Source organism: Triturus cristatus, chromosome 4_2, assembly GCF_964204655.1.
Source record: "Triturus cristatus chromosome 4_2, aTriCri1.1, whole genome shotgun sequence".
NCBI classification, from domain to species: Eukaryota; Metazoa; Chordata; class Amphibia; order Caudata; family Salamandridae; genus Triturus; species Triturus cristatus.
In genome coordinates this window covers 268139861-268155567 of record NC_140586.1, presented here as the reverse complement: position 1 = coordinate 268155567, position 15707 = coordinate 268139861, and the positions used below count along the sequence as shown (strand labels likewise).

General features: G+C 40.7%; 1 protein-coding gene across 1 annotated transcript in view; it reads right to left on the bottom strand.

Annotated features, from left to right (window-relative positions):
- Positions 1 to 1666: 1666 nt before the first annotated feature.
- The window catches only part of LOC146833608 (cytochrome P450 2D20-like), a 70766-nt gene continuing 56725 nt past the window's right edge, over positions 1667 to 15707 (bottom strand). Inside the window, exon 4 of the mRNA XM_085599908.1 lies at positions 1667 to 1845. Coding sequence (XP_085456034.1) covers positions 1667 to 1845 — 179 coding nt within the window. The remainder of the gene's footprint in view (positions 1846 to 15707) is intronic.

Sequence of the window (15707 nt, the reverse complement as noted above, 5' to 3'; positions counted from 1 at the left end):
GGGAGCTTTTTCCATGAGGATGGGAGCATTTAGCAGGTTTCTCTGCCCTTCGCTGCCAGGGTTTTCCTGGTGGTGATCGGCAGTGAAAACTGGCCTCTTTTTCTACCCATTTGCATTAGGTGTGCGAAATTAGAAACCTGCCTCCAAAAGGTGTTACTTCGCAGGGCCGTCAGAGGGGTTTAGTCACAGCAGAGAAGGAGTAGTCTATGCCGTGGTTAAATCAAAAGTCCACCAGCTTTTAAATTTGGCGGTTGGATCACTATCTTGGATGGACAGTATAGCTGCTGCCGCTGTGTAGTGTACATGCCGCGAAATTATAAATCAGGCCCTCAATCTATAGTAACTGTCCTCCTCTCTTGCTATTGCTTTTGTGGTGAAGGTGGGGATGCTGTCTGAGCATGGAGAAATGTTATCAATGTAGGTGATAACCTGAATGTCATGGATTTACTGGAGGACTTAGTCCACATTTACAACTGCAGCTGATGACTTTTGGAGCCCATCCTTCACAATCGGGGAACAACCTTTACAACGCAACTTTTACAACGCACTACCATTACAACAAAACTGTTACAACGCGAGTGCATTGACAACGCAGGACATTACAACGCAAGTCTTTACATCGACTTGCACTAGATGGCGTGCTAACATTAAAAATAGTGTAGTTTACTATCCCAACACCTTCCCTACTGTTACGTGGACTGGAGTTGGAATAGTAAATTACACTTTTTTAATGTTAGCACGCCATCTAGTGCAAGTCGATGTAAAGACTTGCGTTGTAATGTCCTGCGTTGTCAATGCACTCGCGTTGTAAAACTTTCATTGTAACAGCATGAGTTGTAACAGCATGCGTTGTAATGTCATACATCCTTCACAATCATATGGAGAAGAATACAACAAAATCTTTATCCAAGAGAGGGTCACATAGAGAGGAACACACAGGATGAGGTGTGCTACAGGCATAGGACTAATTTTTATTTACTTTATTTTTGCAATTTTATTTAGCACAGACATGGCCCGAAGGCATCAGTGTGCTTTACAAAAGTAGCAGGATACAGGGTAAAGCAAGTTATAGTTACAATAATTAGATTCAGACCTTAGCATTGGTAGCTTCGACCAGGACAGATGCAGCAGATTAGTCAATGGTGGAACATAGTTCAAGCAGCGATTAAGATGGTGGTGTCACATTACGAGGGTAGTTCGACTCCTGGTGGAGAGAGTACCTAAGTCTGACTGAGAGTGATTAACCAAGGTGTCTATCAAATACGAGGAGCTTGAGGTCCTTTTTGAAGGTGACAATGCAGGTTGTTAGGTGAAGGGGGAGGTAAGGAGTTCTAGATTATTGTGGCACTACCAGAGAATGACTGGCTCATTTACTGTCGTCGACTGAAGGTGGGGTGTTCCAAGAGCAAGGATTGGGCATTTTGGAAACCCCTATTAGCTCCAGAGATTTTCAGTTTCTCGCTTAGATAGGAGGGTGAAGAGGAGTGCAGCGCTTAGTGGGCAATGCAGGTGTGTCTGAATTGTGCTGGCGAATGAATGGGAAGCCATTGGATCCAGATCTATGTAGGATTCTTCTGCATTAAAAATATACATAGCTGGTCCTTCTTTTACAAAGAGACGTGGACAACAGCTGAATAATGTTGGAGAGGCCATCGGAGGTGGATGATTATCTCACTATGGCACAGATCTGGTAGGAATAAGGGCTTCGTGTGAGAGCAAAGATGGCATCCTCTTTCGGCCCAGGCTGTCCCTCAGGGCTGGTGAATGTGAAGCACTGCAAGAGGGTGGTGAAAAAGAGAAACAGTTCCATCTTGGCAAGTTGTTCCCCCAAACAAACACGATGACCTGCAGAGAAAATGAGATAGGAAGCCCAATCAATGACAAAGTGTTAGGGTGTTGTTACTGTGGGAGAAAATCATGCAAGAACATTCAAGCTGTAGTATTCTAGATTTAATTGAAGAGCATTCTTTGGTTAGATTTGCAAGGGACTTCAGGGTTCAATAAACTTCCATCCACACTGGTGATAACCCAATTCTATGCATGTCTGCTTCTCTCATCTTTATCAGGATCATATGCAATATGGTGGCAAAGGGCATTCTGGAAAACCATGCCCATCCCAACTAATGTGCAGAAATAGTAATTTCACTAATTGCTTTCAGAGAGCATGGCTCTCTGAGTCCCACGAAAGTGGTGTGTGCCATGATTGTCTCTCACACACACACACACATGCATACACACACTTGTATGCCCTCCTCTATTAAGCACAGTCCTTATGCAGAGTTGCCGTTACCATGAATTTGCACGTTTTGTCATTTACATGTTTTTTTACAACGTGGTATATGACAATGCATTATATTGATATTTTATTCTATAGATCTACCACCATTGGGTAATATATAACCCAGTTGTGCTCGACAGTGGGTAGTTATAGTTAGAATAGTTTGGATGGTGTTTTTGTTTGCTAATAACTTTGTTTAACGTATCCTCTCGATACTTTCCAAAAAAGTGCTCTTTTTCGCTCAGCTCCATCCTGAAAAGCTTCAGGGTGATCCCTCAAGCGGGCTGAGAGAATGGGAGCACCCAAAACGTAAAATATCAATGCATTTTCCATAGACTTCTTTGGAATATGATAGAGTAAGAATGTCGGAACCGAATTACACCACATTTGGCAGGAAGCTAGAACTTGGACCAGAAAGGGTGCTTTTGTAATTCGATGTAAATCTGTTCAGTAGTTTTTTATAAGTTAAGGCTAAAAAATATTTCCATATAGGAGTGGTTGGTTTCAAGGGACAAGTGCTGGTGCCGCCGGAGAGAGAACTATGATTGCCTGGCAGCAACATAAATAACAATGTTGCGGCAGCCACTACAGGACTTGGGGACTAAGTTCCCTGTCCTCAAAATGTTTCTAAAAAAATAAATAAGGGTCGGGTAGATATCCTGCCCCCATAACCCTTCTGACCCTGAGGCCATAATTATTATTTCTTTTTACGGAGATCCTGGGATACAATCATGAAATTGCGGAAACAAAAATGGTGGCTGCACGGGGGTTAATATTAATAATTATTTTGGGAGGTGGTGTGCCCTCTGTAACTGTAACTCGCATCCTCGGCATGCACTGCACTGATAGTTACAGCGCATATTACATCACTAATGACATGATCTATGACATCACTGATAACATCAAAGCAACATTTGAAATTGCATCATAAATGACAAAACAAAGGGCCAGATTACGAGTCTGGTGGAGGGGGCGCTGCAGTGGTGGTATTCCTACCGTCCTATTACAATTAGGCCAGTCAGACCACCATTGATTATTGCAGCTACCAGGGAACCGCAGTTTCCTGGTGGTCCTGAGGCTGCAATATCTTTGGTGGGAACGCTGCGGTCCTGCCAAACAAATTACTAGTTTCCTCTCCCAAATGGTTTTCATAGTAGTTCCTCCTCCATGAAAACTGTAGCAGAGAGGAAACAAAGGAAGCCCTAAAGGCCCCCCTTGTGCCTTAGGGTACACACAGGGGGGGGCACAAAATGTGCCCCCTTGGGTGCATGTACCCCAGTTCCTGCCGTGCAGGAACTGTGCTTGGCGTTTACATTGCGGTGCCCATTTTCAGAGGCACCACCCTGGGAAAATTTAAAAAAAGCCTGCCAGACACGAGTAATATGTTGTATATTGATTCTTCATGTAATATGTCTGACAGTGGTCATTAGCCCTTCCTTAGTGTTCTTACCTCCTTAGCCTCCCAGAATACCTGTGAGTGTTCTAACTTGTACCAGAGTGTTCTACTCTTGTCAGTTGATGGTCTGGTCAGCTGGCCAGGTGTATTGCGCTGCTATAACTTAATAAACCTAGCCTGTAACTACTATGAAGTGTCCTTCTGCCTACCTTACCATTTACAACATAACACTTATAATCTTATGGCGGCCAGACCATGGGTTTGGCATGCGGTGGCAGGGCAGACCTGGTGCCACACCGCCAAACTCGTAATCAGGCCCTATGCATGGAAGGGTCATGATTTATAGTTATGTTTTAACTGAAATTTTCACCTAACTATCACATCCCTATAAACTCTGTTTTTTCTGTGACTCAAAATATATATATTCCACTAAATGATTCCTTTAGTCAGCGTGCTCACGGTTGGTGCGAGTGGTGCGGTAAAGGAATCGAGATCCGCCATTAATATCACCACCAAAAAAGATCACTCGCACTCCAGGAAATTTACTTTCAAGGCTTATTTAATCCAGTATATGACAGCCATCACCTTCCGAAGCTCACAAACCAACGTGTTTCGACGAGATTGGGCTCGATCACGGCTGTTATATACTGGATTAAATAAGCCTTGAAAGCAAATCTCCTGGAGAGCGAGTGATCTTCTTTGGTGGTGATATATATATCTATATATATATATATATATATATATTACCTACTGGCGGTCGCCAGTAGGTAGTTATAGTTAGGACCACGTTTCCATAGGAAATCCGCAACATTCTATTTTGAATAACTTTGGCGCCGGTCGACGAATCCTCGCGAATTTTTCAAAATAGGTGGGGCGCTACGCTCCGCTCCTACCCTGAAAGTCTCGGGGGGATTCGTCAAGCGGGGGCTGAGATAAAAGGGGGTCCCAAAACGAGTTTTTCCCATGCATTTTTACATAGGACCTTTAGACAGGGCTACAGCCCGAACGGCTGAACAGAATTACTAGAAATTTGGCAGAGAGGTAGTCCTCAGGTCAAGGAAGTGCCTTTTGTAGGTTTGGTGTAAATCTGTTCAGTAGATTCTGAGAAAATAGCCTTTAAATCAATATATATATCTGAGCCAGCTTACGGTGCGCTTACGGTACGCTTACCGTACGCGTACGGTGGCGTGCGCGAGCGCGATTCTGATTGGCTCTTAGATCTTAGTAAACATTCGAATCGGCCGAAACCAGGAAGCGGCGGCCGCCATTTTCTCTCTCGCACTGAGAGTGATTTTTAAAGTTTAAAGCCCAAAAACATGTAAAGGGGCTGTTTAGACAGCTCCCACACACATAGGCATGTTGAGGGAGTCCCCAAAGATCCCCCAAGGCCAAAAACGGAATTTTTATTTTTTCGGTAATTTCGCCGATTACGTTTACCGAACGCGTACGGTAAAAAATTATTAAAAAAAAAAAATCATCCACACTCTCTCCACCCCGTGTGCAATTGGTGGCCGAATGCCACCAATTATGCATGGCTTATCACAGATGAGATAAACTAACATTTTTTTTAAAAAAAAATAAAAAAAAAAATTATCCACACTCTCTCACCCCGTGTGCAAATGGTGCCCGAAGGGCACCATTTGTGCATGGCTTATAAAATATACGAAAAATTAAAATATTACCTTTCAAAACGAAGTGCATCATATGTCCTCCATGTGCGCACGGTGCGCGAAGCGCATCGTGCCTACATGGCCCATCTAGCGTAACGTGGGCACGCGGTGCGCGTAGCGCACCGCGCGTCCACCGTGCGTGCATGGCACTAACTGCGTAAAGTGGGTGCGCGGTGCGCGAAGCGCACCGCGTGCTCACTGTGCGCGCACGGTGCGCGAAGCGCACCGTGCGCGCACAGAACGAACTGCGTTAAGTGGGCGCGCACGCCACGAATGGCGTAAAGTAACTTAGCATTTAAAAAACCGTACAAATTCACTGAAAAAACCATAGGTTTCACACACGTTATAGTTAGGAATTAGCATTTAAAAAACCTTGCAAATTCACTGAAAAAACCATAGGTTTCACACATGTTATAGTTAGCGGAAATTTTACTGATAAAAAACCAATGAAATTCCCCCGTTATAGTTACTGCAGGCAACTATAACTCACGCGACCGCAATCTTCTGCTGATGACATATGTGTCTTTATGAAAAAAAAATATTTGTAATATATGTATAGCTAAAAATGTATGGAAGAAGACATGGGCAAATAAGTGTCTAAATACAGTATTAGCATCAGCAGAGGATTGCGGTCGCGTGAGTTATAGTTGCCTGCAGTAACTATAACGGGGGAATTTCATTGGTTTTTTATCAGTAAAATTTCCGCTAACTATAACATGTGTGAAACCTATGGTTTTTTCAGTGAATATATATATATATATGAACACCGAACTCCCTGATGGAAGTAAAAGGTCGCACTCCAACAGCTTGTTTCCGAACTTGATTTATTTGTAATTCATGTTCCCTTAGGACAGCAAAACCAGATTAACCAACGCGTTTCGGTATCAACATATACCTTGTTCACGGTCGTTTGGTTTCATGATGCTTTGCATTTTTAAAGAAACCAATTGGTCCATAGGAAATACACAACATTCTATTCCCAATAAGTCTGCTGCCAGTTGACGAATCTTTGCGAAATTTTCCAAACTTTTGGCCAGCTCCGCTCCGCTCCTACCCTGAAAGTTTCGTGGTGATTCGTCAAGCAGGGGCCAAGAAAAAAGGGGGGTCCCAAAACACATTTTCCCCATGCAATTTCCCATAGGATCTGTTGTCGCAGCTACAGCCCGAACCGCTGAACGGAATGACACCAAATTTGGCAAAGAGATAGTCCTTAGTTCATACTCGTGCCTTTTGCATAAATGGTGTGAATCCGTTCAGTAGTTCCTGAGAAAATTAGAGCTAAAAGTACATAAATATCTATGGCCGGGGAGGATCCGCGGACCCTACCCGCACCGTGCACGCACCCTCCCCGAACCAAGCGCGCACCCTCCCAATCACGTGCTGAATGCTAATTGGTTGTCGAGTGTCTGTCTACATTCGAAACCAGGAACTGTTGGTGGCCATTTTCTGCCTCGGTAGAAGCGAGGCTGAAGAAGCAAGGTGATTAAGTGTGTAAAACATATAAAGGGGGCAGAATGGAAATACTTTGACCCTCAAGAGGTGCTTAGGGGGTCCCAGAAGGACCCCCTGGGGCCCTTTTTTTTTTTAAAACAGCGAAATTCGCGCACGGTGGGCGCATCCTATCGGGTTGGGTGCACGGATTCTCTCGCGTTGGGTGCGCGGATCCACAGAATTTTGGGGGGAAAAAAGACAAGAAATCATTGGTTGTATGACTACTTTCTACACTGAAAGGTAGGGTGTATATTTCTGTTTGTTAAAGGTATGATTCTTATTGGTTAACAAAAACAGATTGTAAGGAACATTATATATGATAAGCTGATATGTTGAAAAGTCAAGCACACTTCCTGTCTTGTTTAGCAACATTGTGTGCTAAACTTGTGACCTGTGTGCTCAGTGCAGTGTTTCATGACCTATTTCTATGGTAAGAGGCAGAAGGCAGATTGGGGGAAGGTTGAAAAGTATTTCAGTTGGAAAGGGTTGAAATGTTTAACCAATAGAAATGTGTGTTTGCTTTTGAGTGTATGTGTGAAGGATTGTAATTTGATGTTTACATGTATATGTGTGGAAAATGAAAGGGACACTTTTCCATTCTTTGTTTTTGCTGAGAAGTGCACAGTGCTTGTAGACACGCAATAAACAAAACTTCATTCATCACTCCTTTTGAGGAAAAACCACACATGATCACCAAAAACATGTCTTGCAAAACGGAATTTGCTATTTACGTGTTGGAGTGCTCTTGTGGACTGCAGTATGTGGGATCCACAAAGCTGCAGGTCCACAAGAGAATTCTCCAACACCTACGTGCAATTACCAACATAGACACCTCATATCCGGTGGCCCGACATTTTAGGGATTGCCATGCAAGCAACATACAATTCCTTAAATATTTTGCAATTGACTGCATTCCACCTCTTAGAAGAGGTGGTGATCGTGAGGCTCTCCTCAGAAAATTGGAGACCAAATACATATTGGAACTGGACAGTAAAAGCCCACAGGGGCTTAACACCACGGAAGATCTCTATACGTGGCTGTAAGAAATCTATAGCTAACTCAGCAATAAAAAACTTAAATAATATAGATTTCATGGTCCAAGGCTCTCCACTGAAAGATATTGTTATCTACATACAACACAGATATTTTTAAACATATTTGTAAATTTCCTTCCGCAACATTTCTCTCTCCCCCTCTTTTCCCCGTTTTTATCTTTTCCCTTGACCTACATTTCATCCCTATGAATCACGTTTTATAGAGAGAAAAATTCTTCAAAAACAATTGGACAAATGCACAGGTGATTCTATTGCACTATTTTGCACATCTACGCACTTTACTTGCCGTTTTGCACAATTAGAATAATACCATGCTGCTCAGCAATTGCTTAAAATGAACTTTTTTAACAAACCTTGCTTTTAACATGCTTTTTACCATTTGTATTGCTCTGGTTTTATATGTGCAGTTTATTTATGTATTTATACATTCACAAATGCACTGAGTGTTATATGAGCTAATAGCTCAAGCCTCATATTAAATTACAGTTTATTACATTTCTGTATAAATCATGAAGCAATGAGGAACAAATCTAGTATTGTATTTTACAATCACAAGAAGTAATCATGACTAGATTTAGTATGTTGAAAGCATCTACACCATGGTAAAATCTTTCTTCTATGTCAATGGCAAACAATTATGCACTGTCACTTTAAAAGGGACTTTCACGAGGGGTTCGTCATGTGATCAAGGGCTGCTGAGCCCGAAACGCGTCATGGCGGCAGAGCGCACAAACAAAAAATAAATTGAATTGGGTACAACTTACTGGAGTCCGTCCCCTTCTTGATCCAGGACTAAGCGGATCGTTCAAGGAAAGGTTGACTGCTATATATATATATATATATATATATATATATGAACACCGAACTCCCTGATGGAAGTAAAAGGTCGCACTCCAACAGCTTGTTTCCGAACTTGATTTATTTGTAATTCATGTTCCCTTAGGACAGCAAAACCAGATTAACCAACGCGTTTCGGTATCAACATATACCTTGTTCACGGTCGTTTGGTTTCATGATGCTTTGCATTTTTAAAGAAACCAATTGGTCCATAGGAAATTCACAACATTCTATTCCCAATAAGTCTGCTGCCAGTTGACGATTCTTTGCGAAATTTTCCAAACTTTTGGCCAGCTCCGCTCCGCTCCTACCCTGAAAGTTTCGTGGTGATTCGTCAAGCAGGGGCCAAGAAAAAAGGGGGGTCCCAAAACACATTTTCCCCATGCAATTTCCCATAGGATCTGTTGTCGCAGCTACAGCCCGAACCGCTGAACGGAATGACACCAAATTTGGCAAAGAGATAGTCCTTAGTTCATACTCGTGCCTTTTGCATAAATGGTGTGAATCCGTTCAGTAGTTCCTGAGAAAATTAGAGCTAAAAGTACATAAATATCTATGGCCGGGGAGGATCCGCGGACCCTACCCGCACCGTGCACGCACCCTCCCCGAACCAAGCGCGCACCCTCCCAATCACGTGCTGAATGCTAATTGGTTGTCGAGTGTCTGTCTACATTCGAAACCAGGAACTGTTGGTGGCCATTTTCTGCCTCGGTAGAAGCGAGGCTGAAGAAGCAAGGTGATTAAGTGTGTAAAACATATAAAGGGGGCAGAATGGAAATACTTTGACCCTCTAGAGGGCCCTTTTTTTTTTTAAAACAGCGAAATTCGCGCACGGTGGGTGCATCCTATCGGGTTGGGTGCACGGATTCTCTCGCGTTGGGTGCGCGGATCCACGGAATTTTTTGGGGAAAAAAGACAAGAAATCATTGGTTGTATGACTACTTTCTACACTGAAAGGTAGGGTGTATATTTCTGTTTGTTAAAGGTATGATTCTTATTGGTTAACAAAAACAGATTGTAAGGAACATTATATATGATAAGCTGATATGTTGAAAAGTCAAGCACACTTCCTGTCTTGTTTAGCAACATTGTGTGCTAAACTTGTGACCTGTGTGCTCAGTGCAGTGTTTCATGACCTGTTTCTATGGTAAGAGGCAGAAGGCAGATTGGGGGAAGGTTGAAAAGTATTTCAGTTGGAAAGGGTTGAAATGTTTAACCAATAGAAATGTGTGTTTGCTTTTGAGTGTATGTGTGAAGGATTGTAATTTGATGTTTACATGTATATGTGTGGAAAATGAAAGGGACACTTTTCCATTCTTTGTTTTTGCTGAGAAGTGCACAGTGCAGAGATTCTGTAAAAGAAAATCTGGTGTGTGACTGATATACTTCTTAATCTACAAAATAATTTGAAAGGTGAGTTATTTAATTGTGAGGGGATGTATGTAGAGTATTTTGATTTTAATCAGACTAATGTATTTCTCCTGCTAAAGTGTAGGGAGTACTTTGTTTCTCTACAATCTTATTGACAGTGTGTGTGCATGTAGAAACCATTCTGTGATAAGCATTTGTGTTTTTTATGTGTTTGCAGACAGATAACTGTGCTGTTTTTATATTTTGGTAGAATTAGAAACCAGTCATTGTTTATGAATTTGTGAAATGAGTTATGTTTTTATACTAAAATGTAGTACTCCTTTTAGATGAAGAAATGTGTTTTGGTATAGTGCAAGGGATAGTGTTGTTTGCCTAGAATCACACAGTGAGTATGTGTGCATTTGGGAACCACTGTGAGAGAAGCATTTGGTAACATTGTGTATTTGCTGACAGATAACTGTTTTAAAACCTGTCTTGTTGTCAAGTTTTAGTAGCATTAGAAGCCAGTCTTTGCTTATGCATTGATAAAATAAGTCATGCTTTGACACTAATGTGCTGTACTTTAATGTGTAGATTGTGTGTAGTCTCCTTACCCCTTGCACAGTAGTGAATGAGTTTTGGTAAGCTGCTAGGGATAGTGTTGCTTGTCTAGAATCACACTGTGAGTCTGTGTACATTTGGGAACCACTGTGAGAGAAGTATGTGGTAATATCGTGTATTTGCTGACAGATAACTGTTTTAAAACCTGTCTTGTTGTCAAGTTTTAGTAGCATTAGACGGCAGTTTTTGCTTATGCTTTGATTAAATGAGTCAGGCTTTGACACGAAAGTGCAGTCCTGAAATATGTAGATTGTGTGCAGTTCTCTTACCACATGCACTGTAGTGAATGAGTTTTGGTAAACTCCTAGGGATAGTGGTGCTTGTCTAGAATCACACTGTGAGTTAGTATGTATTTGGGAACCACTGTGAGAGAAGCATTTGGTAACATCGTGTATTTTCTGACAGATAACTTTTTTAAAACCTGTCATGTTGTCAAGGTTTAGTAGCATTAGAAGCCAGTCTTTGCTTATGCATTGATTAAATGAGTTAGGCTTTGACACAAAAGTGCAGTCCTGCAATATGTAGATTGTGTGCAGTTCCCTTACCACTTCCACAGTAGTGAAGGATTTTTGGTAAACTCCTAGGTATAGTGGTTGTTGTCTAGAATCACACTGTGAGTCTGTGTGCATTTGGGAACCACTGTGAGAGAAGCATTTGGTAACATTATGCATTTGCTGACAGATAACTCTTTTAAAACCTGTCATGTGTTCATGTTTTAGTAGCATTAGAAGCCAGTCTTTGGTTATGCATTGATAAAATGATTCATGCTTTGACACTAAAGTGCAGTACTGAAATATGTAGTTTGTGTGCAGTCCCCTTACCCCTTCCACAGTAGTAAATGAGTTTTGGTAAGCTGCTAGGGGTAGTGTTGCTTGTCTAGAATCACACTGTGAGTCTGTGTGCATTTGGGAACCACTGTGAGAGAAGCATTTGGTAACGTCGTGTATTTGCTGACAGATAATTGTTTTAAAACCTGTCATGTTGTCAAGTTTTAGTAGAATTAGAAGCCAGTGTTTGCTTATGCTTTTATTAAATGAGTCAGGCTTTGACACAAAAGTGCAGTCCTGAAATATGTAGATTGTGTGCAGTTCCCTTATCAGTTCCACAGTAGTGAATGATTTTGGTAAACTCCTAGGTATAGTGGTTGTTGTTAGAATCACACTGTGAGTCTGTGTGCATTTGGGAACCACTGTGAGAGAAGCATTTGGTAAAATCGTGTATTTTTTAGCAGATAACTCTTTTAAACCCTGTCATGTTGTCAAGTTTTAGTAGCATTAGAAGCCAGTCTTTGCTTATGCGTTGATTAAATGAGTCATGCTTTGACACTAATGTGCTGTACTTAAATATGTATATTGTGTGCAGTAGCATTACCTCTTCTAGACTAGTGAATGAGTTTTGGTAAACTGCTAGGGATAGTGTTGCTTGTCTAAAATCACACTGTGAGTCTGTGTACATTTGTTTAAGAATTGTGAGAGAAGCATTTGGTAACATAGTGTATTTGATGACAGATAACTGTTTTAAAATCGGTCATGTTGTCAAGTTTTAGTAGCTTTAGAAGCTATTCTTTGCTTATGCATTGATAAAATGAGTCAGGGTTTGACACTAAAGTGCAGTACCATGTACTATTCTCTTCTCTGTGCCAGAACTGAAAATTTAAAAGTTTTACCCAGGCACTAACCTATCAGTAGTCTGATGATTTAGTCAGTTTCCAAGTACTCATGTTGTGAACCATACATTACCACATAGATTGCTTCAAATGTCTATGCAGTATGCATGCAGTCTTCTAACATACTATACACTTGTCTTTCACATTTTCAATTCGCTAGTCAGTATCCATACACTTCCAGGAAACACCCTGTAACTCCCTTTGTAGTCCTCTAGTGACCCATTCAGCACCATGTACTAATCCATTCACTGTGCCAAAACCCAAACACTTATAAATTCACCAAGATACTATATTTGCAGTACTCTAATCATTCATCAGTGCCTAAGTATTCATGCACTGAGCCAGGCCTTAGCACATGGACTGCCTCAAACCCCTATCCACTATGTATGCATTCTTCTAACCACCTAGACACTTGTCTTTCACACTTTCAATTCCCTTGTCAGTATCCATACAGTCCAGCAAACATCCTGTCACTCCCTTTGCACTCCTCTAGTGACCCATTCAGTACCAAGTACTAATCCATTCACTTATAAATTCACCTAGGCACTCTCCTTGCTGTACTCTAATCATTCAGTCAGTACCCAAGTACTCATGCAGTGAGCCAGGCCTTAGCACATGGACTGCTTTAAATGCCTTTCCAGTATGGATGCAGTCCTCTAATCACCTACACAGTTGTCTTTCACACCTTCAATTCCCTAGTTAGTATTCATACACTTCTAGCAAACACCCTGTCACTCACCCAGTGTGTCTCCTTATAGTACTGTAATCATTCAGTCAGTAAGCATGTAGTCTTTTAGTGAGGTAGGCTTTAGGGCATGAACTGCTTCAAAGTAGTATGCACTATGCATGTAGTGTTTTAACCATCGTCACACTTGTGGTTCAGGGCTATAGTTTCTTAGTCAGTTTTTATATAAAATGTGTTTGTACAGTCATGGAATAGTATAATTTGAAAGTTATTTGTGATTCTTTTTTACAGATACAGAATAGGAGGGTTTCTCATCTGTTTGCACTCTTCTCGTGCAAGACTGTTTGGATGAAGGGTCCTTGAGTGTTTCATCATACTTGCCGTGCCGCAAGAGCATTTTTTGTTAGGGTCCCCTCGTAACAGAACTCTTTTGCAAATCTTGCACGTGACGAAGGTGGCATTGGTATATGTTTGCGCCTCGAGAAAAGTAGAAAATTTCGACACCACTGAAGGAAAACGTTGTGGGCGTGGAGCATCCTCCAAAAATTCATCCTTAGATTCGGTGAATATTTTAAAGCGACAACATTTACAGTTTTTGTAAGTTAAACTAAATTTTGTTAGCTGTATGCATTTTATATATCTGTGATTTGTATCTTGTTTTTATTTTTGAGAATAGCATGTTGTTTTTTTTTAACAATCTTTGAGATTGTTTTTTTTTGCCCGCTGTTAAGTGATGAGTACGATTGAAATCACTATTTTTAGTGAAATTTAATATATTCTGAGAACAGCAAAAAAGGCAAAAAAATTACTTTGTGGAAATTATGCTGTGTTGTAAAAAATGTATTATTACATGTTATATATTTTTTTTCCTTTTCTTTCACAGATTCAAATTTTAAAATAAGCAATTTTTATGAATTTAGATTGGAATGTGTACCATTTTTTATTCCTATTACTGTGAAGGTAAGCTTAACTAAGTCTCAATATGCAGAATGAGGAGGTCTGCAAGAAGCTACAAAGTTGAAACATGTTTCTCAAAACACTCTGTTTATACCTATGTAGTTTTGAAATCTGAAAAAAAGAGATTTGAGGGGTTCCTAATATTTCCTATTTTAGCTATTGAAGGACCGCAATTATTTCAATCATTCTTCTTTGAACATCTTTGCAGACAAAACTCTGTGCTTACCTTCTATCATTCGCAAGGAATTTTAAAAACTGAAATATTTCACTTTTTGTAACATAGTTATTGCGCAAGACACTCTTTCATATTTACAAAGAGAGGAAAAGGCACTCTGTGCACTTTTTATACTCCATGTAAATACAACCTCATTATGCACACCACTTTACGTTGAAAGGGTGTTCTATAAGTGTTGTTGTGCATGATTGCACTGAATACTCATAGAACAAGACACATGTCTAGATTTATCAGAAATCATGAATCTCGATATGTGTGTGAATGCTGCACCATTCTAAAATTGGTGTAGGAAAGCACAAGGAGAATTGGTTTCATTTCTCCACTTTTTTATATCTTCAATGCATGCTGAAATGTTCAGCATACATTGAAGGAGAAAAATGCATTTTCTCATTGTTTTTGGGCAGGAAGGTGTGTCTTCCTGCAGAAAAACAAACAGCACATGACACAGATATCCTTGCACTATGGTGCAAGGGTGCCTGTGTCACCACATGTCTGCAGTGTAAGCAGCCGTGAAGAGAGAAGCATAGATTTGCAACATATTTATGTACATATGTTGCATCCCTGTGCTTTGGAAGTACTACAGCACACTGTAGTTAAAGAGGTTACTGTTTGATGCTGCAGCACTTCCTCATAGTTCTGCACTTATACATTCACCATACGCTACTAATGCATTCATTCAGTCAATTACGTACTACACATACATTCATCTAAACTTTCACACACTAAAAAAAAAATTTTGCTCTTTTTTTAAACCAGGAAATTTAGTTCTTACAGGAACTTTTTTTTTCTTCTTTCTTCTTTTATATTTTTTTTTTTGGTTTTTCTAACAATTTTTGTGATTTTTTTGGTTTTTCAGAAAAAAACCAAAAAAAAAAACAGGAGAAACCAAACAATGAACTTCAGGGAACAATAAAAAAAGAAAAAAAAAGAAAAACTAGCAAATGTGACTTTCTTGCCGGCGGCAGATCAGATCGATCGACTGCTCACCATAGCACAAAGTCGCATTGCACTTAGTGCAGAGCACTTTTAAAAATTGAAATTGAGGACGGATGTCCAAGATTTGGGCTGATGGATGCACTCTTGATGTAATCGGCTGCGATGGGGTGGAAGGCGCAGGAGCAGGAGTGTTTCTCATCCGTCGGCACTCTTCTCGTGCAAGATTGTTTGGATGAAGGGTCCTCATGTGCTTCATAATACTTGCCATGCCGCACGAGTATTTCTTGTTAGGATCCCCTCGCGACAGGACTCTTTTGCAAATCTTGCACGTGACCAAGGTGGCATTGGTCTTATTCTGCCCCTCTGGAAAAGTAAAACATTTCCACACCACTGAAGAAAAACGTTCTTTGGGTGGTGCCTCCTCCAAAAATTCATCCTCAGATGTATGAGGAGATGCAGGTGATGCCTTCTGCCCTGAAGCCATTTTTGGTTGAAAAAAGTTAGAGCTAAGTGTAAACTTAGTCTAAAAA